The sequence below is a fragment of the Erpetoichthys calabaricus genome, chromosome 5 (assembly GCF_900747795.2).
Source record: "Erpetoichthys calabaricus chromosome 5, fErpCal1.3, whole genome shotgun sequence".
NCBI lineage: Eukaryota > Metazoa > Chordata > Cladistia > Polypteriformes > Polypteridae > Erpetoichthys > Erpetoichthys calabaricus.
In genome coordinates, this window is record NC_041398.2 from 242,812,866 (window position 1) to 242,840,072 (window position 27,207).

The window sequence follows — 27,207 nt, forward strand, 5'->3', positions numbered from 1 at the left end:
CTTTACACAAATGAACGATAGACACTTGGAATATGCGATCAAGTAGTGTGGTAGACAGTAAGACTTTAGAGGACTTTCAAAACTTAACTTGATGGGTTTTTTTTTGGAAGAAATAAGTGGACAGGACTGGCGAGCTTTGTTGGGCTGAATGGCCTGTTCTCGTCTCGATTGTTCTAATGTTCTAATGTATTGCCGTTACTGCAAAGGAGCCCCTTGACCCACTTCTGCTAAATAATTTGTTGGCTGAAAGTCCTCATTGTTGTTGTGTCACAGAGAGGATGTGCAGCATTGTTCAGAATGGCACTCAGTTTTGTCTTCATTCTCTCCTCCTGTACAACCTCCAGGGGTACCAGAGAGCGCCCCATAACTGAGCCTGCCTTTTTAGTGAGTTTATTGACTCGGTGGGCCTCTCTTGAAGTGATTTTACCAGCCCAGCACACCATACTGGCACAGTGCTTAAGGCTTTGGACTTCAAACCCTGAGGTTGTGGGTTCAAATCCCACTACTGCCACCATGTGGCCCTGAGCATGTCACTTGAGCTGCCCTTGCTCAAATTGGAAAACCAAAAGAAATGTAACCAATTATACCCTAAATGTTATATATCACCTTGGATGAAGACGTCAACCAAATAAGTAAATGTAATGCAAATGCTCTGCCATTTCTCCTATGGTTCCCCTGTGTTATGAGACAAGTCCATCTTGTTATAAATGTGGACCCCCAAGTACTTGTAGGAATGGACCACCTCTATATCTACTCGCTGAATAAGACTGGACATAGATGGTCTTCGGTGTGATGAAAGTCAATAAGCAGTTCCTTGGTATTGCTGATATAAAGATGCAGACAATTCTCTTTGCACCAAGAAACAAAGTTCTCCCCCTGATTTCTCTGTTTGCCTAATCCTCCTTATTGATACAACCCACAAGTGCAGAATCATCTGAGAATGTTCAGAAGTAAAATGACCTGGTGTTATATTCATAGTCAGAGGTGTGCAGAGTGAAGAGAAGAGGAGAGGAGACTTGGCTGTTTCTTGTGGTGCTCCAGTGTCGCTCAAAGTCCTGGGGTCTCACAAACTGCGGTCTGCCTGACAGATAATCCATAATCTTGGACACCATAGGATCATCCACCATCATATCTTGGAGCTCTGAACAGGGATAGCAGGATGGTATTAAAGGCACAGGAGAAATTAAAATACAATCATTCCCAGATCATTCCCAGTGTCACCAGCTTTGTCCAGTAGCAGAATAAGCCAGGTGGAGCAGACAGATAATTGCAACATCCACTCCAATCATTGTCCAATAGGCATGGTCAACCACAAGTGGACTCAAATAGTCCTCTTATACCACAATGGCCATATTTCATCCTTGTAACTGGAACTCCTTTGTTGTTTTGTTCCTGTCGCCTGCTGCTGCACGCTGCGCTCTTGTATGCACAGTATGCTAGACAGAGATGCTGTGCTGGCGTTCTTATAGAGTACAGCCAAGCAATGACGTCACAATCTGCGCAGTCGCAGCGTCGTAGTCGAAAACGGAGCCGCGCTTTCACGAATAAAACGCGATAGAGCACCGCGTGTGCTGTGCCTTTTTTTATTATACTGTCTCCCTTTACAAATACAAAAATCATATTTATAAACGATACAATTTAGCTTTCCATTTCAAGAACTTTATGTCCTAATAATTATGTATTTTTAGGCATAATGCACTCTATTCTTAATACTGATAATGTAACACAATCACTACAAACGGCAATATTCACATTATGCCCGTTCTTCAGTTCCCGATAACGGGACTCATACACCAGGCAGCCTCAGTTAGTGGTGGTAGGCAAACTCAAACATCTCACTCTCCCCACCTTTAAACTTCAATAAAACAGTCCCGTTGACAAAAGCTATAAACCAACATTAAGCACAACTGTCTGAAATCCAGCATGAAAGAAACCAAAATTAACAGTCTCATTTTAGGTGCCGCGCCGCAAAGCCTCCTGGGACGTCGCCCGTCTGTCGCTACAATACGATTGTAGGTAGGAAACTTCAAATTCCACGCGGAACCTTTGAGATGCGATTCGATGCTTCTGCCCGGAGTATAACAGCTGATTTTTGTGCCTAGCGTTGCTCACACATGGAGGCTGATCGGCGGGTGTTCAGAAGTGCAATTTGATTTGCAATAAAACGAACTGAAATGACATGCTACAAGTTAGAGATTTTTAGAGAGCTTTTGAAAACAACTGGATGAAAGCACCAATTTCCAGACGGCGCTTTTGTTTTTTTTGGAAGTGAGTGTTAATTTTTTTTTCTGCTGTTACTTATTACCTGCGCATAAAGATAATATTGTAAGATAAAGCGTGCCGATTCAATTTGGTTGTGTAATTTCCATTGAAAAAGGAGTCGCCACAGAATTAGGAGAAGGAAGGAAGGAAAAGGAGGGGAGTTGGAACGTTACCAAATATTTGTGTGTACAGGATTATTTTCTCGTGTTTTGGGATAAAATCTGTAAACAGATCCCAAGCCAGGCGATTGTATAAATCGGAAGTGTTCTGTTGTCTTTAAAACACGGGTTGGCTCATTTGATATTTGGACGGCTTTCGTACACTTTATGCATGCAGACGTTACGATTCCTTTATGTTTTATTGTTAAGACGGCATCGATTTATGTGCGTTTTGTTTAGAGTTTTTATCAGTTTACCGTCAAGTGAAAAAGTAAGTAGAGCCCATGAAAATTGTTAACTTTTTCAGCATATCAAAACAGGCAAACAGTAGATCATCATGTAAACAGTGCCTACATTTAAAAGTGTTCTACTTTAACAAATAACAATGTCAGATTATTTACAGAGCACATTTAAAAGAACATAAGTAAAGGAGGAGGTGGTTGGAGCATGCGCAGTAGCGCGTTGTCGCACCCACCACACGCCGAGTGCAGCCGGTGACACCTCAGCACCACATGGGAACAGTTCGAGATTTTTTTTACGGTTGCTGCCACCAACCCTAACGTTTTCCCTCAAAGCAGGACTTGCTTGCAGGGTAGGATGTAAGTTAACGTCATACTCAGAACGACATCAGTAATGATGTAGCAAAAGTGCTTTACAATTAAATTTACAAAAAATAAATAGAATATAAACCGGTAGTAATTTGAAATAAACAAATGGCTATGAGGAAGGAATCCACCAGCATAGAAGTGAAAGGCACTATATGATTGATAGATATGAAAGGCACTATATAATAGATATCTATCATATAGTGCCTTTCACATCTATCTATCCATCTACAGTATCTCACAAAAGCGAGTACAGCCCTCACATTTTTGGAAATATTTTATTATATCTTTTCATGGGACAACACTGAAGATTCAATGTAAAGTAGTCTGTGTACAGCTTTGTGTAAATTTGCTATCCCCTCAAAATAACTCAACACACAGCCATTAAGGTCTAAACCGCTGGCAACAAAAGTGAGTACACCCCTAAGTGAAAAATGTCCAAACTGTGCCCAATTAGCCATTTTCCCTCCCCGGTGCCATGTGACTCGTTCGTGTTACAAGCTCACAGGTGTGTTAAATTTGGTGTTATCGCTCTCATACTGGTCACTGGAAGTTCAACATGGCACCTCATGGCAAAGAGCTCTCTGAAACTGAGCTGCAGCATGGTGGCCAAGACCATACAGCGGTTTAACAGGACAGGTTTAACTCAGAACAGGCCTCGCCATGATCGGCTGAAGAAGTTGAGTGCATGTGCTCAGCGTCATATCCAGAGGTGGTCTTTTGAACATAGATGTATGAGTGCTGCCAGCATTGCTGCGGAGGTTGAAGGGATGAGGGGTCAGCCTGTCAGTGCTCAGACCGTACGCCCGCCGCACACGGCATCAAATTGGTCTGCGTGGCTATCATCCCAGAAGGAAGCCTCTTCTAAAGATGATGCACAAGAAAGCCCACAAGCAGTTTGCTGAAGACAAGGAGACTAAGGACATGGATTACTAGAACTGTGTCCTGTGGTCTGATGAGACCAAGATAAACTTATTTGGTTCAGATGGTGTCAAGCGTGTGTGGCGGCAACCAGGTGAGGAGTACAAAGACAAGTGTGTCAGGCCTACAGTCAAACATGGTGGTGGGAGTGTCATGGTTTGGGGCTGCATGAGTGCTGCTGGCACTGGAGATCTACAGCTCATTGAGGGAACCATGAATGCCAACATGTACTGTGACATACTGAAGTCCCCTCGACTTTCTCATTTACTCACATATGGGGATGGATATTTGAGGAGTAAACCACAAGACAATGATTATATTTTCATATTATGTACATTAAAGAACCATCAACAACAAATCAAATTAATAATATATTGAACAATTATCATAAAGGTAAAGTGGAATAAATCGGACTCTGCAGCTGCATGAATAAAAACGTACCTCTTCTGGTTACGGAAATAGTCCACAAGTTGATAGAAAGCTATGTTTTGTACCTAATACTTGTATGCAAAGTTTGGTTGACCTAAGTGAAAGTGTACTCAAGTTATCGTGTTTACATACACAGATACACACACACAGACATAATTCCAAAAATTGTATTTTCATTCTCGGAGGTCTAAAAAGGGAGGTGATGATTAGTGAGCAGCAGTATGGTTTAATGCCAAGAAAGAGCACCACAAATGTGATGTTTGCTCTGAGGATGTTGATGGAGAAGTAGAGGGAAGACCAGAAGGAGTTGCAATGCGTCTTTGTGGACCTGGAGAGAGCATATGACAGGGTGACTGGAGAGTCTGGAGTGGCAGAGAAGTACGTAAGAGTTGTACAAGATATGTACAAGGGAAGTGTGACAGTGGTGAGGTCTGTGGTGGGAGTGACAGAGGTGGGATTACATCAGGGATCGGCTCTGAGCCCTTTCTTATTTGCAATGGTGATGGACAGGTTGACAGACGAGATTAGACAGGAGTCCCCGTGGACTCTGATGTTTGCTGATGACATTGTGATCTGTAACGATAGTAGGGAGCAGGCTGAGGAGACCCTGGAGAGGTGGAGATATGAGGAAGAGAGGAGAGGAATGAAGGTCAGTAGGAAGAAGACAGAATACGTGTGTGAATGAGAGGGAGGTCATTGGAATGGTGAGGATGAAGGGAGTAGAGTTGGTGAAGGTGGATGAGTTTAAATACTTGGGATCAACAGTACAGAGTAATGGGGATGGTGGAAGAGAAGTGAAGAAGAGAGTGCAGGCAGGGTGGAGTGGGTGGAGAAGAGTGTCAGGAGTGATTTGTGACAGACGGGTATCAGCAAGAGTGAAAGGGAAGGTCTACAGGAGGGTAGCGAGACCAGCTATGTTATATGGGTTGAAGACGGTGGCACAGGAGACAGAGCTGGTGGTGGCAGAGTTAAAAATGCTAATATTTGCATTGGGTGTGACAAGGATGGACAGGATTAGGAATGAGGACATCAGAGGGTCAGCTCAGGTTGGACGGTTGGGAGACAAAGTCAGAGAGGCAATTGTTCAATATATTATTAATTTGATTTGATTTGTTGTTAATGGTTCTTTAATGTACATGATATAAAAATATAATCATTATCTTGCGGTTTACTCCTCAAATATCCATCCCCATATCTGAATATACACGAAAGTCCAAGGGAGACCACTCCTGATTTGTATTTATTACACAGATATGCTGTTCTTGTTTTCTGCAGCCGCCTCATTGCTTCAGAATCCTGGATTCAGATGCTGCCTTGGATACAAACTTTGTGGAGATTTCGCGTTTTTATTTTTTTGGGTTTTTAGGTTTTTCAGGGACATCACCAAGACAGGAGACCCTAAAATTGGTCAATGATTCTGCATTGTGGTGGACTGGTCTCCATTCTGGGATATACTGTGCTTTGTCTACCTGAGTGGGTTTAGAACATTAATTAATTAACAATTCTTCCATTTAATTGTACTCCAGTGTCAATTGAAAATAATCTTTTTCTTTGTTTCTGTGCCAATCCAGAAAGTAATCTACTGTACGTATGTTCTATGGGATTGTAGAGGACAACTGTATTTCAGTCACCCTTACAATAATAGATATTTTTAGTGGCAGTATTCATTTATTTTTTGATAGTTCCAGGTAATGTGGAACGAATGGACCGTGTTTTTTATTGATTTTTACTTGCTAGGTAATAAAAGTCTGTACTTTTTTTGAAGGAATGCCTGGTGGAAGTACGAGGCCACACCGTGGTAGGCGGCCTAGACGAAGTGCCGGAGCCCAAGCTGCCAGGAATGAACTTGTCTCCCAGTCTCTAGAAAGTGCTCAGCAGTGTCTGGTGAATCGGGATTATGGGACTGCATTTGCCCATTACCTTCTGGTGCTCAGTCTGGCACCAGCTCTGAAAGATTTTGTCAAAGTAAGTTTTCTTTTTTTTTAAATCAAAATCTATTTGTTAAAGGTAATCTGAAATACAAAAAAAAAAGTCAACATTTACTAACAGGAATAGCTGATGGGGTAACAACATGAAATAAAAAAATCACAACGTTTACTAATAAGAACAGCAGATGGGGTGCCAACATCTGTAAGTTAGCTTGAAACAGCATAGTTCCTCTCAAAAAGAGTTCCAGTTTGCACGTGAATTTTATTTTAGTTACGGGACGGTTTCGGATTTGTCACCATTGGCAACGTCAGTTTAAAGATGTCTAGTCTTATACTGCGGAGTTTGAGGAAATGCGGAAATAACTTCTAAATTGTAAGAATATTCAGCTGCTTGAGAAGGTCATCACACAAGGTTTGCAAGCTGAAGCAGTGTGTGAGAAATATCATTATTTCAGAATTTAGGCTTTTTTTTTTTTTTCATGAGTATGACCAGAATTGATAACACTGGTCTACAAAAAAATATTTTTTGTTTGCTACTGGGAACTTCAGAGCAGCTCGCTGTTAAGTTTTTTTACACTGATTCCATATATGAAATCGGAATTAAGAGCAGGTCAGGTTTTTGAGATACACATTATTGCCGTTTTAACACTTTTGAATACAGTAATCCCTCCTCCATCGCGGGGGTTGCATTCCAGAGCCACCCGCGAAATAAGAAAATCCGCGAAGTAGAAACCATATGTTTATATGGTTATTTTTATATTGTCATGCTTGGGTCACAGATTTGCGCAGAAACACAGGAGGTTGTAGAGAGACAGGTACGTTATTCAAACACTGCAAACAAACATTTGTCTCTTTTTCAAAAGTTTAAACTGTGCTCCATGACAAGACAGAGATGACAGTTCCGGCTCACAATTAAAAGAATGCAAACATATCTTCCTCTTCAAAGGAGTGCGCGTCAGGAGGAGATCACGTCACAGAGATAGAGAAAAGCAAACAGATCAATAGGGCTGTTTGGCTTTTAAGTATGCGAAGCACCGCGGCACAAAGCTGTTGAAGGCGGCAGCTCACACCCCCTCCGTCAGGAGCAGACAGAGAGAGACAGAGAAAAACAAACAGTCAAAAATCAATACGTGCCCTTCGAGCTTTTAAGTATGCGAAGCACTGTGCAGCATGTCACTTCATGAAGCAGCTGCACAGAAGGTAGCAACGTGAAGATAATCTTTTAGCATTTTTAGACGAGCGTCCGTATCGTCTAGGTGTGCGAACAGCCCCCCTGCTCAATCCCCCTACATCAGGATCAGAGAAAGTCAGCGCAAGAGAGAGAGAGAAAAGTAAGTTGGGTAGCTTCTCAGCCATCTGCCAATAGCGTCCCTTGTATGAAATCAACTGGGCAAACCAACTGAGGAAGCATGTACCAGAAATTAAAAGACCCATTGTCCGCAGAAATCCGCGAACCAGCAAGAAATCCGCGATATATATTTAAATATGCTTACATATAAAATCCGCGATAGAGTGAAGCCGCGAAAGGCGAAGCGCGATATAGCGAGGGATTACTGTATCAATTGTAATATGGCACTATATAGCGCCTGACCCGGCACAGACTTACTCAGAGGCACGTGTAAAACAAACAGTTTCTTTATTTGTCTTCAACTGGAGGGCACGTCTTCCCCGTAATCCCTCCAGCCACAACACAGTCCCACAAGCACTTATACAGCACAAATTACACTTCTTCTCTCCACCTTGGCACCACCACTCCTCCCAGGCAACCTCGTCCTCTTCCTCCCGATTCTGGCTCCTGAGTGGTGGATGCTGGCCCTTTTTATAGCCCACCCGGAAGTGCTCCAGTTGCTTGATCACCTGCGGCTAATTGCACTTCCGGATGGGGCTGCAGAGATGTCCAGGTGGGTTCCTGGCTCCATGCAGCACCCCCTGGCGGCCACCCCAGCTCCCCACAGGGTTGTGGAGAACTCCATCTCCCAGGAAACCCTGCAGGAAACTGAGGCACCATCGTCAGCCAGGGAGGCTGCCACCAAGCATCCCGGGGGAGGTAGTGAGATGTCCATAGCTGCTCCCCCGAAACATATACAGAAGGGGCGTCCCGGCCGGCCTGTCACACAATGTAATGTATCAACACGCTATCTGGAGTTTGAACTCTGTCCCACCAAAATTGTTTGAATGTGTTTATTCTGAAAACAAACCAGAAGACGATACCAGAGACACTTTAAAACATGTTTATGTCAACTTACCTCAATATAAAAGCGAGGTCAGTGTGCTCAAAATTGCCTAAGGCAATTGCTTTTGCGCTTGTACTGCACGTTTGTCTCTCTTTGCATGAACCAACAGTAGTCACCCATAATGTTCAGAGTGAATTTTCCCCGATATCAGTTTCCCATCACCTTTATATCTTGGTGAAATCTTTCCCCGTGCTCATCTCTGACATCGCTTAGATTTGGTGGAAAAAAGTCGAGATGAGAATGTAAAAAATGCGTCTTCTTCCCGTAAGCTAATACACTTTCAGCAGGTTCTCCACAAGCTCAGCATAATTCTCTGCTCTGTGACTGTTGAGAAAATTCTGGACAACCGGCACGAATGCGGATGCTGATTCAGCGAGCTTCAGTTTCCTTTTGAACTCATCGTCAAGCATCAATTCATGGATTTCAGGGCCAACAAAAACACCTTCCTTAACGCAGCGCCTTTACTGTCCAGTCACCCTAGTTGTCCAAGACCTGGAACATCATAACTAAAAAATGGGACATGCTGGACGAAAACAGTTTTCAGATTTGGAGTCGGCAAGTGAAATTTGTTAAATGTACTGGTGAACGAATCCCAGTAGCAAAATGCTTGGTGACCAGTGTAATTTGTTGTTGGAGATGGACCTTAACAAACCTGCACTTCTTCTTAGTGTTACACCTATAGCACCTGGAACATGCATCTGCACTTTATGGAATATGCATGTGTACTTCTAAAACATTATCTGTGCAATAACTGTCATTTGTACTTGCTGCTCATTCAACTCATATTGCTCTATAACTTCTTTTAAAATGAACACATTTTATTTTATATGGCTTGTCTATTTTTAACTTGTAATTTTTTTTTAAATTATTTTTTTTTTTAGCTTTATTGGATCTAGGCTGAGTGACTTGTTTTTCTCGTCATACACATTTCATTGTATGTTGACCCTGTGTTAACCTATATATGACAAATAAACCTAAACCTAACCTAACCAAAAGGAAATAGAAAATGATACATAATGCCGGAATGGAGGACGCTAAGAATACTCTGCTATTGGACATCATTGTCCTGCTCCTTGGATCATGGTCATCATTAACAAGAGCATACCTCATCTCTGTTTAGGATATTTCTAACAGAGCTCCATTTCAAAATGTAGATTTCCTATTTAACAAATTATTCATTTTTACAGAGCTCCATTTCAAAATGTTGATTTCCTATTTAACAAATTATTCATTTTTAGATAATACTAGCCAAAGTATCTGCCATTGCCTGGGTATCCAACTTAATGAAAGGATCAATATCTGTGTGTCTGTCCAGTTGCTGTGTCTCTATCAATCCAAAAGATGGTGCATCACAAACATTTTTAGTAATTAAATACATTGCATGATCCTGAGGTGGTTTGTGATTTGGTGAGTGCAGCAATGCATTGTATCAGCGCATGCTCCTAACCTAACCTAACCTGAGTTTGTTAGGAGGTGAGGCTGTGGAGCAGGTCAGCAGCTTTAGGTTCCTCGGAATCACCCTCACTGATGACCTTAAATTGTCAAGTCACACTGCGGCAGTAGTCAAGAAAGCCCAATAACGCCTCTACTTCCTCAGGAGACTGAGTAAGGCCCGGATGTCCCCCACAACCCTGTGCAGATTCTACAGGTGTACTGTGGAATCCATCCTGACAGAATGCATCACATCCTGGTACAACAACTGCTCAGTTCAGGACTGCAGAGGTCTGCAGCGTGTGGTGAATACAGCACAGCAGATCACAGGCACACAGCTCCCTGCGATCCATGACATCCACACTACACGTTGTCTCAGGAAAGTGAGCCCAGCCACCCTGCACTGTCACTTTTTTAATAATAATAATAATAATTCATTACATTTATATAGCGCTTTTCTCAGTACTCAAAGCGCTATCCACACAGGGAGGAACCGGGAAGCGAACCCACAATCTTCCACAGTCTCCTTACTGCAAAGCAGCAGCACTACCACTGTGCCACCTTTGAGGTAATCTGGGAAGCGACTAAAGTCCATTTGGACGTCCACCTCCAGGTTCAGGAACAGTTTCTACCCAACTGCAATCAGACTCATAAACAATCAGTAACCTCGTGTCACCTCCACTGCTACCTGCACATATACTTCTGCCACCATCTCTATTTTATTACTAGGATTCTGGTTTTATTTACTTATTTTTAGTCATTTATTTATTGTGTGTTTCTTTTTTTTTTGTCTATGTTCACTGTCTACAGGGGCACGCAAGCATTTCATTGTACATGGTACTTGTACACATGACAATAAAGAATTGAACAGAATTAATTCCAACGGGTGGTGCATCACAATCATTAACACTGCTTTTACAAATCCCATACCAAATGGCAGATACAGAGAGATATGAATTGCATATCAGCGTTAACGCTGAGGTCTACATTGATTGATTAGATAGGCAGCACAACTAGTGGTAGTATAATGCATTAAGGTAAGAATGGCAATATTTATGTGATTTTTAAATGTTGAACTTTTTATCATTTCTGGCATGAATGCAAGTGTCCCATCCATCCCACACTACCCCTCTGGTCTCATGAGTCAAGAATTTGTTCTTTTTGTATGTGATTGGATTCCAACCCTTTCTTTGTGTTTCCTGGTTTAGTGGGGTTTCACAAATGCTGTAGATGTTTAATCTTACATTAATAAACTGGATAGCTTGTGGATTACAGTGGAACCTCGGTTTACGAGAATAATTCGTTCCGGAAATGTGCTCGCAGTCCAAAGCACTTGTATATAAAAGTGAATTTCCCCATAAGAAATAATGGAAACTCAGATGATTTGTTCCACAACCCAAAACTCTTCATATAAAAATGATTAATACAAAATATAAAGTAAAAATACATAAAACAAATTAACCTGCACTTTACCTTTGAAAAGAAACATGGCTTGTGTGAGTGAGTTTCTAAACTCTTGTGGGATTGCACCCAACGGGACAACACACGGAAGAGCGTCCCAAAGCAATCGCAGGCTCCCAGCACTGTAGCAGTTCGCTGTAAAAGCGAATCCGAAAAGATCGCGGACATGCTATAAGCGCCTGCCGTCGATGGGTGATACAAGGAACAAGGAACATTATAAATGTGCAGGGCCCTGCCTGACTGCTGTGTCTGTGTATAGGAGAGCGGCAGATCCCGCTACAATAAATAACCGCGCTGTTGCTGTTTCAAGCTGAATAAAGCTGGTGTTGCTAAAGTACTGAGACTCAGCTTCGTGTTTTAGGGTGCAAGACGGGGACTCGCACCTCACAGCACACACACACACACACAGTCACAATGCTAATGCTGCAATAAACACTATACGCTCGTACGGATGTTGACTATATGAGTGAGGCACGCCGACTCAGACGGAGAATAGGAGACGATTGCCCATGAGAGAGAAACCATCAGCTCAGTTGTGATCACATGACGCTCAGCAGACAAAGCGTATACATACTACTCATACTGCAAGACCTCGCTCGTTTATCAAGTCAAAATTTATTAAAAAATTTTTGCTCGTCTGCAAAACACTCGTAAACTAAGTTACTAACAAACCGAGGTTCCACTGTAATTGACTCATTGAAATGACATACAAGCTGGACAAAACTCCAGTTGTTGTAAGTAACAGTATAAGAAGAGATGCTAAATGTAAAGTGTTTGCCAATGGTTTCATTTTTTTATTTATACGATTTTATTCAACTTGGCCTCTCTGTTTGTCTGGGTCAAATTTTGCAAACAATTTTTTACCCACTTCAATTTCCTTCAAACTTTGTATGCATTCTGATCTCTGGTGACAATGCAATATTTCATCAGTTTTGACCCGGGTTATCTGTACGTTAATTACATCAAATTTAAATTTCTCATTTCCTCATATTATACTTTGAGAGATTACACATACGAGGTCTGCCTGGAAAGTATCCAGCCATGTAATATGAAAAATATTTACCGTATATACTCGCGTATAAGTCGGGTCTTGAAACCTGAAAAATCGATCATAAAATCAGACCCCGACTTATACGCCCGTTCAAAAATACGACACTTAAATTTTTTTTTTTCCATCTTCTTGCCTTCTCCAATCTCGCACCAGTTTCTCAGACACATTGAATTTTATTGCAGCAGCGCAGTTACCAATTTCTTTCGCCACTTCAACGACATTTAATTTAAAAGCAGCTTCCTATTTTCTTCTGATCGAACGCTTCATCGTAGATAAGGGATGCTCTTACGATAAAGGTATATGAGGGCGTGAGATACACAAAACAGTGCAAACGGCGCTTTGGAATAGTTTAGGTATTACTGTGTGGTCACATAGGCACAATACAGAGAAAATAAAGGCCGCGTGCTCCATGGTTACTCTCTCAGGTGGGCATTAGCATATCATAATTGCTTGGACCAATAGCGTGAGTTTTCCGCATTCGACTTATACGACCGACATTATAAAATACCAGAAATTATACGGTAAAATCAAGTCCCGACTTATCCCCGGGAGAACGTAAACACGAGTGTATACGGTACATTAATTGAAGAAGAAGAAGAAGAAACACTGTATATAGGACAGTGATGCCCCTTCAAAGTAGGCACCTTGGCACCTCATGCAGTTCTCCCAGCATCCCTTCCACTGTTCAGAACACTTTGTTGGAATCGCCATCAGCGGCCTCGTCGTATTTTCCTGAATCTCATCGACAATGTGATGATTTTAGTGTTGGGAAAGACCAGAAGTCACAGGGCACTGAATCTGGGCTGTAGGGGGGCCATCTTTAAAGCGTTTGTGCCACACTTTTATTTGCACTGCACTCATTGCATCGTCCCCGAAAGCCTTCTGAATCATCCAAATTGTTTCTGCAGACGAATGTTCAGGCTTAACACAAAATTTGATGCAGATTTGCTGCTCTCCTCGCTTAATCATTTTGAATGCGACTGCCACACAGTACACGTGCTCATGGCGTTTAGCGCCCCTACTGACTAGTCCAGTCAAGTGATCCTTTTATTAAGTTGGATACCCAGTCATTGTTCATGCATGTGCATTCCAGTCCACTCTCCGTGGATGCCAGGTTACATCGATGCTGCGCAAAATGTTCTCGTTATATTAACAATGGCTGGACTTTTTCCGGACAGACCTTGTGTATATACAGTATATTGTGGTTTTAGCCAACACACATATATGTGAAAAATTAGTGGTGGTGGTCAAGTGGTTAGCATGTTGGAATTTCGATCAAACAGTCAAAGGTTCAAGACTAATATAGACAAATAAATTGAAATAAATCATTTTGATTAGTTGATATTGAAGTATTGTCAAATTACTTCAATATGACAGTTAAGCACCATTGGTCAAGTGGTTAGCGTGTTGGACATTCAATCAAATGGTCAAAGACTCAAGACCATTGTACTGTGACGATGCGGGTTCCACTCCATGCTCCCATTTGGCTTTCAGGGAGCTCTTGAACCTGACACCGTCGTTAATGTCACCAGATGAGCTGATCAGTGAAGACCTCAACGAAGTAAAGGGGATGGTGCAAAAAGTGCAAAGTGCTTTTATTAAAAAGAGTCAAAACAAAGTGTCCAAATAAATAAATAATCCAATAAAACCAGTGAAAGGGTGGAGGCTAAAAACAGACAGTCATTATCTATCCATCCATCCATTAGCCAACCCTCTATAACAACAACAACAACATTTATTTATATAGCACATTTTCATACAAAAAAGTAGCTCAAAGTGCTTTACATAATGAAGAAAAGAAAAATAAAAGACAAAATAAGAAATTAAAATAAGACAACATTAGTTAACATAGAAAAGGAGTAAGGTCTGATGGCCAGGGTGGACAGAAAAAACAAAAAAAAACTCCACACGGCTGGAGAAAAAAATAAAATCTGCAGGGGTTCCAGGCCACGAGACCACCCAGTCCCCTCTGGGCATTCTACCTAACATAAATGAAATAGTCCTCTTTGTAGTTAGGGCTCTCACGGAGTCACTTGATGCTGACACATGCTGATATCCTAACACAGGTCACGGGGGTCTGCTGGAGCCAATCCCAGCCAACATAGGGCACAATGCAGGAAACAAACCCCGGGCAGGGCGCCAGCCCACCGCAGGACGAGCACACACACACACTAAGCACACACTGGGGACAATTTAGGATCGCCAATGCACCTTACCTGCATGTCTTTGGACTGTGGGAGAAAACCCACGCAGACACGGGGAGAACATGCAAACTCCATGCAGGGAGGACCTGGGAATTGAACCACAGGTCTCCTAACTGCGAGGCAGCAGTGCTACCCACTGCGCCACCGTGCCACCCTGTTGTATAACAATAAAATGTAAAAAGTCCCTAGGTGGGGAATACTTGAATAAGGAATTTTACATACGAAGAAACTCAATTGAACCTCCCTACAAATATCTGAAGTACACGGTAGAAAATCGGGCTCGACTTTCTCGTATACTGAGATAGAGGAAAAGGTCATCAAAAGCACTTCCAGTTGCATGATGTTTCTCAAATCATATCTCTTTGTTTCTCATCTTTACTAATTGATAATATCGATACACAATCATATTTATCTCTATTTATAATCAAAATATTTTTCCACTTAGGGGGTTCGAAAACGGAAATGGAATTTTTGTCATTATTACATGCGCATTACCTCAATGACGTGCCAAGTAAAGAGTTATAGTCACCTGAAAACATAGAAAAAGTGTTAGTATTATAGAATATTTGTTGCAATAAATTGCTGTGGGTAAAACTGCATTTAGCTACATTTAATTATGATAATGATGGTGGAAACTAAAAATCCACCCATCCATCCATCCATTATCCAACCCGCTATATCCTAGCTACAGGGTCACAGGGGTCTGCTGGAACCAATCCCAGCCAACACGGGGCACAAGGCAGGAAACAAACCCTGGGCAGGGCGCCAGGCTACTGCAGGGCACACACACACACACACCAAGCACACACTCAGGACAATTTAGGATCACCAATGTACCTAACCTGCATGTCTTTGGACTGTGGGAGGAAACCCACGCAGACACGGGGAGAACATGCAAACTCCACGCAGGGAGGACCCAGGAAGCAAACCCAGGTCTCCTTACTGTGAGGCAACAGCGCTACCACTGTGCCACTGTACTGCCCAGGTTATAAACACAATAAATAAATCCTTTAAAACAATGAGGTTTAAAGAATTGTGGGAAACAGTCTTTTAAAGCAAAGCCAAGTGATTCCCCTGCTTCTCCCATCCAGGTTATGCACCAGGGCAGTCACCCTACCTGCAGCTGACCTTCATTCGACTGGTCTGATGGCTCCCGATCCCTGGCTTCATTCAGCCCCTGCCAGACCGAGACTTGGATTCCCCCAACAGCCAGAGGACACTCACGCTGGGGATCCACTTCAAATCTCCAGCTCCCGCTGCCTTCGCTGCGGCGAGCCACCCTTCTCACGGTCACTCTTGATCCATACAAGCGCTCAGCAGGAGCGACCACTACCGTCGGCCCCCAGGTGTCGGCCAAACACCCTGCTAGGGTTCGCTTCTCCCAGCCTCTTGCATACATCCTCGAGTCAGCACTCGTTTGCTCGCTTTCTCTTTCTCACACACACACCGACTCCCTCGCTTCCAGCTGCCTTCTTCCTTACCCTACGTTTGTTTTGCCTCTTTCAGTTTCCTTCCCTTTTCCGCCTTGCACTTCTACTGTATATTACGGGTACGTGGATCAGGTGTGGCGATTAGCAGCTCCCGGCATCAACTACGGATGCAGATGACTCCTCTCCTGAGCACTTAAGCAAGGACCACCCGCATCTTGAAACTCCTGGGAACCGCTCCGGCCACACTACCACGCCTCCCCTCTTTAAGGATTATGTATTTAAAACTGGCCTTTTGAGCTGAGCTGTGGACCCGCTACACCACATGTACACAAACTAATTTTTTTTTTTAATTTTACCAATTTTTCATATTTATGTACAATTTTGGTGAAATGTTCTTTTCAATGATTTAGCAATTTTGGCTCAGTGGATAAAGTGTTGAGCTTTTCTAAGAAAGATCGAAGGTTCAATTCTCCAATAAACAAATGCACATTTCTACTACTTCACACTAGTAACGTTTCACCGTACCGTAGTTAGGATTTTCTGAAATGAGAAATGAACCTGAATGAAAGTTACGTGTCACTTTAAGATCGCAGGTTTGATTCCACTCTGTCACCGATGTCATTTCTGTCAAGTCACTTTCTCGACCAAGTTAAGGTTTTTGTAATGTGTCAAGGACTGGTGTAAAGCCAATAACCTGTCTCTGAATGTACACAAAACAAAGGAGATGATTGTTGACTTTAGGAAGACTAAGAGTGACAATCTACCACTGAACATCCATCCATCCATCCATCCATTTTCCAACCCGCTGAATCCGAACACAGGGTCACGGGGGTATGCTGGAGCCAATTCCAGCCAACACAGGGCACAAGGCAGGAACCAATCCAGGGCAGGGTGCCAACCCACCGCAGACCACTGAACATTGATGGCTCAACTGTGGAGGTCGTCGTCTTCTTCTTCTTTTGTCTGCTCCTGTTAGGGGTTGCCACAGCAGATCATCTTCTTCCATATCTTTCTGTCCTTGTCATTTTGTTCTGTCACACCCATCACCTGCATGTCCTCTCTCATCACATCCATAAACCTTCTCTTAGGCCTTTCTCTTCTCGTCTTCCCTGGCATCTCTAGCCTTAGCATCCTTCTCCCAATATACTCAGCATCTCTCCTCTGCACATGTCCAAACCAACACAATCTCGCCACTCTGACTTTGCCAACCGTCCTCCCTGAGCTGACCCTCTAATGTCCTCATTTCTAATCCTGTCCATCCTCGTCACACCCAATGCATATCTTAGCATCTTTAACTCTGCTACCACCAGCTCTGTCTCCTGCTTTCTGGTCAGTGCCATCGTCTCCCACCCATATAACATAGCTGGTCTCACTACCGTCCTGTAGACCTTCCCTATCACTCTTGCTGATACCCGTCCGTCATAAATTACTCCCGACAAATTCCTGGGTGTCCACCTGGCAGATGACCTCACCTGGTCCCACAACACCAGCTCTGTAGCCTCTTTAGGGCGGAATGGTGGCTCTGAGGCTAAGGATCTGCGCTGGTATCCCCATCAATGCCAAAAAGAAATCCTACTCTGCTGGGCCCTTGAGCAAGGCCCTTAACCTTCAATTGCTCCACGGGCAATGGCGGTACAATGGCTGACCCTGCGCTCTGACCCCTAGGGGTATGTGAAAACTAACAAATTCCTAATACAAGAAATTGTATAAGGTGAAATAAAGTACAAAAAAAACGGTAAAAACTTCCTGTGTTGGCTGAGGAAAGCCCATCTTCCACCAGCTATTCTAACAACATTGTACAGAGGAACCATAGAGAGCATCTTGAGCAACTGCATCACTGTCTGGTTTGGAAATTGCACGGTCAGGGATCGCAAAGCCCTACAACAGATAGTGAAGACAGCTGAGAAGATCATCGGTGTCCCTGTTCCCGCCATCATGGACATTTACACCACATGCTGCATCCACAAAGCCACCAGCATTGCCACCAATCTTTCACACTCACTGTTTACACTCCTGCCATTGGGAAAAAGGTACTGAAGCATTCGGGCCCTCACCACCAGAATGTGTAACAATTTCTTCCCCCAAGCAGTCAGACTCCTGAACACTCATGGACCGGAATGATATCTGATATATGTGTTCTGTTCTGCAGTGTTGCACATGTTTGCACATTTGACTCACATGCACCTTGTTATCTGTTACGTGTCTTTATGTTATGTGTCATGGATTCTTCGTAGTCCTGTGTTTTATGTAGCACTACAGTCCTGGAGGAACGTTGTTTCTTTTCACTGTATGCTGTACTACTGTATATGGATGAAATGACAATAAATACTCTTGAATCTTGAATGTGGCATCAGGGTGGCTAAAAAATATACAGCGGGGAAAATAAGTATTGAATGCGTCAACATTTTTCTCAGTAAATAGATTTCTAATAAGGCTATTGACCTGAAATTTTCACCAGATGTCGGTAACAACCCAAGTAATCCACACATATAAACAAGTCCATAAATTATGTGTAATAAAGTGGAATGACGCAGGGAAAAAGCATTGAACACATGAAGAAAAGGTGGTGCAATAAACCCACTGAAATCTGTGAGTATTTAGAAAGTAATCCTGATAGTCTCCTATCAGTGCAAATGAATATCTACTGGTTTAGTCCCAATTGATGGCCTATAAAACGGTTTCTCATTCCCAAGGTGTCACACAAGAAGCATCTCATGATGGGTAACAGCAAAGGGCTCTCTCAAGACCTTCACAAACACACTGATGGCATTGGTGACAGACGCATTTCTGAACTTCTGAATGTTCCAGTGAGCACCGTTGAGGCGTAATCCGGAAGTGGAAAGAACATCATTTCACCCTGAACCGGCCATGACCAGGTGCTCCTTGCAAGATTTCTGACAGAGGAGTCAAAAGAAGAATCAGAAGAGGTGTCGAAGAGCTTCGGAAAGACCTGGAATTAGTAGGTCCAGTTGTTTCAAAGAAAACGATAAGTAATGCGCTCAACCACCATGGCTTCTACAGTTGTGCTTGAAAGTTTGTGAACCCTTTAGAATTTTCTATACTTCTGCATAAATATGACCTAAAACCTCATCAGATTTTCACTCAAGTCCTAAAAGTAGATAAAGAGAACCCAGTTAAACAAATGAGACAAAAATATTATACTTGGTCATTTATTTATTGAGGAAAATGATCGAATATTACATATTTGTGAGTGGCAAAAGTATGTGAACCTCTAGGATTAGCAGTTAGCTTGAAGGTGAAATTCGAATCGGGTGTTTTCAATCAATGGGATGACAATCAGGTGTGAGTGGGCACCCTGTGTTATTTAAAGAACAGAGATCTATCAAAGTCTGCTCTTCACAACACATGTTTGTGGAAGTGTATCATGGCACGAACAAAGGAGATTTCTGAGGAAATCTGAGTTGTTGATGCTCATCAGGCTGGAAAAGGTTACAAAACCATCTCTAAAGAGTTTGGACTCCACCAATTCACAGTCAGACAGATTGTGTACAAATGGAGGAAATTCAAGACCATTGTTACCCTACCCAGGAGTGGTCGACCAACAAAGATCACTCCAAGAGCAAGGCGTGTAATAGTCAGCGAGGTCACAAAGGACCCCAGGGTAACTTCTAAGCAACTGAAGGCCTCTCTCACATTGGCTAATGTTCATGTTCATGAGTCCACCATCAGGAGAACACTGAACAACAATGGTGTGCATGGCAGGGTTGCAAGGAAAAAGCCACCGCTCTCCAAAAAAAACATTGCTGCTCGTCTGCAGTTTGCTAAAGATCACGTGGACAAACCAGAAGGCTATTGGAAGAATGTTTTGTGGACGGATGAGACCAAAATAGAACTTTTTGGTTTAAATGAAAAGTGTTATGTTTGGAGAAAGGAAAACACTGCATTCCAGCATAAGAACCTTATCTCATCTGTGAAACATGGTGGTGGGAGTATCATGGTTTGGGCCTGTTTTGCTGCATCTGGGCCAAGACGGCTTGCCTTCATTGATGGAACAATGAATTCTGAATTATATCTGATAATTCTAAAGGAAAATGCCAGGACATCTGTCCATGAACTGAACCTCAAGAGAAGGTTGGTCATGCAGCAAGACAACGACCCTAAGCACACAAGTCGTTCTACCAAAGAATGGTTAAATAAGAATAAAGTTAATGTTTTGGAATGGCCAAGTCAAAGTCCTGACCTTAATCCAATTGAAATGTTGTGGAAGGACCTGAAGTGAGCAGTTAATGTGAGGAAACCCACCAACATCCCAGAGTTGAAGCTGTTCTGTACGGAGGAATGGGCTAAAATTCCTCCAAGCCGGTGTGCAGGACTGATCAACAGTTACTGGAAACGTTTAATTGCAGTTACTGCTGCAAAGGGGGGTCACACCAGATACCGAAATCAAATGTTCACATACTTTTGCCCCTCACAAATATGTAATATTCAATCATTTTCCTTAATAAATAAATGACCAAGTATAATATTTTTGTCTCATTTGTTTAACTGGTTTCTCTTTATCTACTTTTAGGATTTGAGTGAAAATCTGATGATGTTTTAGGTCCACGGTTTTCAAACTGTGGTACGCGTACCACTGGTGGTACTTCAAGTCATGCCAAGTGGTACTCGTGTGGTCCTTTATTTTCCACGAATCGATGTTGCTAGAATGCCAATATGTTGCATATAATCATATATAGTATAAGTATACTACTGTAAATGCGTGGAAGACTCCAAGCCGGCTTTTATTAGCGCGGGCACCCATTTCCTTATAACGTCATAATTATAGTCATTATAGTGACTTTTTCTTCAAAACAACACGTGTGTAAATTAACGATTCATTGACAGTGGTACTTCACTTTACTGGTTCTCGCGGAGTGGTACTTGTTCAAAAAAGTTTGAAAACTGTGGTTTTAGGTCATATTTATGCAGAAATATAGAAAATTCTAAAGGGTTCACAAACTTTCAAGCACAACTGTATGCATGCTCACCGTGCCGAAGAAAAAGCAAGCATGTTGGATCTCGTTTAAACAACATTTAAACAAGCCAATGAAATACCGGGAGAATAGAGTCTGGTCAGATGGAAGCAAAATTGAACTGTTTGGATGTCATTGCACACACCATGTTTGGAGGAGAAATGGCACTGTATGGGATCATGGTGTGGGGCTGTTTATCAGCATATGGCACTGGCAGACTTGATAGAATTGAAGCAAGGATAAATGGAGAAATGTAGCGGGACATTCTTGAATAGAATCTGCTGCCATCTATCAGTATGTTGAAGACGAAACAAGTGGGGGACATTTCAGCAAGTCAAGGACTCCAAACACACAGCCAATGAAACTCTCAATTGGTTTCAGAGAATAAATGAAAATAAAGCTGCTAGAATGGCCCAGTCAATCAGCCGACTGGAATCCAACTGAAAATCTATGGAAAGAACTGAAGATCAGAGTTCATAGGACAGGCCACTGGAACCTTCAAGATTTGAAGACAGTCTGTGTGGAAGAATGGGCCAAAATCATACCTGAGCAATGCATGCGACTCGTATCTCCATATAGAGGCGTCTTGAAGCTGACTTTTCTCCTGAGTATTAAATACATTTCAGTAAGCGTGTCCAATACTCCATCCCTGTGTCATTCCACTTTGTTACACATCGCTTCATTTATGGACTCATTTGTTTTGGTTTCTTTGTATGTGTGGATTACTTGGGTTGTTACCGACGTCTGGTGAACATTTCATGTCAGTAGCCCCCTTAGAAATCCTATTTACTGAGAAAAACGTTGACGCATTCAATACTTATTTTCCCCGTTGTATATTATAAAAAGATTTTTAAGTGACACAAGTTTATTCAAAAATGCAGTAAAAATTAAAAAATAATTTTTTTCTTGTACAGTGGTACCTTGAGATACAAGTTTAATTCATTCCGTGACCGAGCTCGTAAGTCAAAATGCTTGTATCTCGAATCAGTTTTCCCCATTGAAATTAATTGTAATGAGATTTTCATGCCAGCCCCCAAAAACCACCCCAATTTTTTGTTAAATGTTTTCAACATAAGAAAAATGTATTTATAATGAACAAATTGTATACAAACAAAATAAAACCTAATATATAAAAGAGAATCTAAAGAAATAATCGGCTCCGCCAACATCTATTTAGCGTATTGTATTATGTTTTTCTTTCACTTCACTTTTGCTTAACTTAATTTTCTTCTTCACTAGTTTCTTTCTTTTTTGCCACGTTTTCGTCACTTTCATTCACAGGGCATTTCAATAGAAAGTTTTGTTTCTTCCTCCCCTTGTGGCTTGTTCATCAGTTTCAGCTGCTTTGGTGCACTAGAGGGGCAACAATGAGACGACCCCCAAAACAGGAATGAATGGTTTAACAGGTGGAGGGAGGCCACTGACATTTTTTCCCTTCTCATCTGTTTTGTCACTCGTTTTGTATATGGCTAAGGTCAGTGTCACTACTGGTAGCATGAGGCCATACCTGGACCCTACAGAGGTGGCACAGGTAGTCCAACTTCTCCAGGATGGCAGGCACATCAATACGTGGCATTGCCAGAAGGTTTGCTGTGTCTCACAGCACAGTCTCAAGGGCATAGAGGAGATTCCAGGAGACAGGCAGTTCCTCTAGGAGAGCTGGACAGGGCCCCTCGTAGAAGGTCCTTAACCCATTAGTAGGACCCACCGCTATCTGCTCCTTTGGGCAAGGAGGAACAGGATGAGCACTGGCAGAGCCTACAAAATGACCTCCAGCAGGCAGGCCACCGGTGTGAATGTCTCTGACCAAACAATCAGAAACAGACTTCATGAGGGTGGCCTGAGGACCTGACATCCTGTAGTGGACACCATGGAGCTCAATTGGCATTTGCCATAGAATATCAGAATTGGCCCTATGCTTTTCACAGAAGAGAGCAGGTTCACCCTGAACACATGTGACAGATGTGAAAGGGTCCGGAGAAGCTGTGGAGAACGTTATGCTGCCTGTAACGTCGTTGAGCATGGCTGGTTTGGTGGTGGGTCAGTGATGGTATATCTGGGGCGGCCTATCCATGGAGGGACGCACAGACCTCTACAGGCTAGACAACGGCACCTTGACTGCCATTAGGTATCGGGATGAAATCCTTGGACCCATTGTCAGAGCCGATGCTGGTTCCTCCTGGTTTACGACGATGCCTGGCCTCATGTGGTGAGAGGATGAAGGAATTGATACCGTTGAGTGGCCCCCACGCTCACTCGCGTGACCTCAATCCAATAGAACACCTCTGGGTGGGACATTATGTTTGGATCCATCCAACACCTCAGCCTGTCCAGGAGTTCAGTGATGCCCTGGTCCAGATCTGGGAGGAGATCCCCCAGAACACCATCCGTTGTCAGGCATGGGGGGTTTCATACAAACTACTGAGTAATGATTTGGAGTTGCTGCAATGACATTTCGGCCAAATGGACAAGCCTGCCTGCCACATCATTTTTTTCCCTTTGATTTTTGGGGTGTCTTTGAATTCAGCTCTCTATAACTTGATCATTTTCATTTCCATCAAACAATGTGGCTTCCTTTCATTCTTAACACATTACCATATCAGTCCATAGCAGTACAGATAGCCAGCAGGATTTTTCCCCATTGAGATCTGATGTGTTCTCAAAGTGTTCCTTACATTTTGTTGAGCAGTTTATTTATGCACGGCACCCCAACTCTTCACACTGTTGTGTCCCCTTTTTAGACATCTTTAACATGATGTAAGATGAAATCATTTTGCTGTTTTTTTGCAGTCCCCATTATTTGCAGAACTTGAGCGTAAAGTTCTGGATCAGCATTAATGCTATTAAAGACCTCCTTTTGTTAAATTAAAGTATTGTGGCTTCTTTGTTTTCAACAGCAGTAATCTGCAGGGTCAAAAATTCATAAACGTCCATTTTCTTTTGCTGCGTTTTTATGATCCTCCAGCAAATGGGAAGGTCACTACTTTAAGAATGCCGTTCTGTTTTTATCAGAAAGTGAATTATGTCAGTTTCGATTTGTTTCTGAGAGGATATTTAAAATTGTAAAATCCTTTACAGATGTCAGATTGTTAGAACAGCACTGTAATTAGTAACACATGCAAAAAAATGGCACAACAGAAAAGCAGATGCATTTACATAATCTTTCATACTTTTACTAAGAAACTGGCTTCACATTTTCTCAGTCCTTGAATTTCAGTACAATTGCAGGCAGTAGATCACTGTCGGGCAACCGGTGTGCGCCGCGGTATTTTCTAGGGGCTCCGTGAAAACTTTTGTAAAATATTTAAAATTGCTAGTGTTTTTGAACTTTTGGTCGACTAAAAAGATAATGTTTAAAAAAAAAAAATATTTTATGTTGGAAAAACAGATAACGGTTAATCAGATTGTTGAATAAACGAATGTATTTATTTTGCATGCAAGTTAAAATTTTCGCTGTTCACCATTCATCATAATATCAACACCAGCGGTGTCAAAAACACATCTCGTGAGACTTAAAAAGACTCGTTGTTAGAAGATCTCTCTTACTGTACGGATAGAAGAAGGCGGAGCAAATATAGAACGAGAAAATACGAACGCTACATTTCGGTTCTTGCCGACAAGAGAGTATCGCTGTAGCTGCAGCTCTCGCCACTTAATCGTCTGAGTATTACTATGGAAAAATTAACCTAATTTTCGTTCTGACACCGCTGATCAACACAGTAAACTTATTTATGGGCAGTCCCTCAGGTGCGCCACGAAAGAACATTTTTGGACTTGGCGCGTCGCAGCTCAAAAAAGGTTGCCTTTCACTACAGTATATAGATAGATAGATAGTATGACGGATGGCCTGGTCGGGACGCCCCTTCATCACATCTGCCAGGAGGACAAGGGTGGGAAGGCCAGTATCTCCCCCTGGATTCTAGATGGCAGCTTCCCTGGGTTGCAGCGGTGACTTGGACACCCCAGGGCTTCATGGGGATTGGAGTTCTGTGCAGCTCTGTGGGGTTCCGCAGGCGCCACCAGTGGGTGCTGCAACAGGAGCGGCCGGCCCCTTTTGGGCACTGGTTTACTGGTTTCACCTTACCCGGAAGTGCAGCTGGAATGTCGCTAATCAACCACCTGGAGCACTTCCGGGTGCCTGATAAAAGGGAGCCAGCAACCACCACTCAGCGGCCAGAGTCGGGTGGAAGGAGGACGAAGCTGTGGAGGAGTGCTGGTGGAAGAGAGAAAGAGGGGAGTGTGGTGCCCCAGTGCTTGGGACTGTGTTGTGGCTGGAGGGATTACGGGGATTTCCAGCTGAAGAAAAATAAAAAATCTTTTGTGTCAAGTCTGTGCCGGGTCGGGCGCAATATAGTGCCTTTCTTACAATAGATAGATAGATACTTTATTAATCCCAAGGGGAAATTCCCATACTCCAGCAGCAGCTGATAAAAAACAATATTAAATTAAAGAGTAATAAAAATGCAGGTATAACAGACAATAAGTTTGTATAATGTTAACGTTTACCCCCCCCGGGTGGAACTGAAGAGTCGCATAGTGTGGCGGAGGTACGATCTCCTCAGTCTGTCAGTGGAGCAGGACGGTGACAGCAGTCTGTCACTGAAGCTGCTCCTCTGTCTGGAGATGATCCTGTTCAGTGGATGCAGTGGATTCTCCATGATTGACAGGAGTCTGCTCAGCGCCCGTCGCTCTGCCATGGATGTCAGACTGTCCAGCTCCATACCAACAATAGAGCCTGCCTTCCTCACCAGTTTGTCCAGGCGTGAGGCGTCCCTCTTCTTTATGCTGCCTCCCCAGCACACCATCTCGTAGAAGAGGGCGCTCGCCACAACCGTCTGATAGAACATCTGCAGCATCTTATTGCAGATGTTGAAGGACGCCAGCCTTCTAAGGAAGTATAACCAGCTCTGTCCTCTCTTGCACAGAGCATCAGTATTGGCAGTCCAGTCCAATTTATCATCCAGCTGCACTCCCAGATATTTATAAGTCTGCACCCTCTGCACACAGTCACCTCTGATCATCACGGGGTCCTTCCTTGCCTTGTTGAATTGGTTGGACGGACATTTTTTTTTCTTTTTGTCATATCGGTTCTTTCTTCCATCCATTTTCTAATGTGCTTATCCAGTAAAGAGTTACGTAATGCCAGTGTCCATCCAGACAGCAGTAAGTACTCGGACATGGCAGACACACTTACTCATTCTTGCATTGTTGTCTTTTTTTTCCCCCACCATTAGGAAAGTTTTCGATTCACTCTCTTCAAATGGGCTGATGTTTTGGGCTCCTTAAGTCGCATACAGGATTTGTTTGATTGCTACGAGCAAGCACTTGAGCTCTTTCCAGACGATGAAGTTATTTTGAACAGCATGGGAGAACATCTTTTCAGGTTTGTCTTCGCACTTAAGTTTGTTGGATCTCCAAGAGTGAAACGGGAGCAAGGGTGGTTGGGTACGTTAAGAGAATGGAAAATGGACAACTGTTGCATTGTAAGAATTTTGTTTGCGTGTTCTTCACCTGCCCAAACAGAACTACCTTACATCTGTGTGAGCTTTAGCCCATCCTGGTATTTCAGGGGTGTTACACTGCATAAGTAAAATGGGAATTCATTCAGACAAAACAAAAGACATCCATCCATTTTCCAATCCGCTGAATCCGAACACAGGGTCACGGGGGTCTGCTGGAGCCAATCCCAGCCAACACAGGGCACAAGGCAGGAACCAATCCCGGGCAGGGTGCCAACCCACTGCAGCAAAAGACATACACTTCATTGTTAAATTATAGAGGTGAGCTTTGCTGATGATTAGACCCGTTGCAGTTACAGTGGGTATAGAAAAGAATCCCCCCCTTTGAAATATTCCCATTTCTTTTGCTTTACCGCCTTACATGAAAACACACAACCCAATTATTTTTTCCAACTTTACTTACTCAATACAATCTAAAACATCCAAGTGAAAGATATCACAGCGACAGTTCAGAAGAATTTTAAAACATCAAAAACAAGACCTACTGAGATGAATAAAGGATCCCCCCCTCCTAAACTCAATCAGGTGTCAGTGCCCACCATTTTCATTGCGGTTACTGTCTTCCTTCCACCTGTGATCAGCTGTAATCCATGTGATTAGT

General features: G+C 42.8%; 1 protein-coding gene across 2 annotated transcripts in view; it reads left to right on the forward strand.

Annotated features, from left to right (window-relative positions):
• The first annotated feature begins 2,072 nt into the window (after positions 1-2,072).
• The window catches only part of prmt9 (protein arginine methyltransferase 9), a 131,691-nt gene continuing 106,556 nt past the window's right edge, over positions 2,073-27,207 (forward strand). The window contains exons 1-3 of one of the 2 annotated variants that reach the window (XM_028802710.2): positions 2,073-2,268; positions 6,141-6,340; positions 26,322-26,470. In XM_028802710.2, coding sequence (XP_028658543.1) covers positions 6,143-6,340; positions 26,322-26,470 — 347 coding nt within the window. In that variant the 5' untranslated portion in view covers positions 2,073-2,268; positions 6,141-6,142. Of the gene's footprint in view, positions 2,269-6,110; positions 6,341-26,321; positions 26,471-27,207 lie in introns of those variants that run through there. The other variant, XM_028802712.2, reaches the window with a different exon arrangement.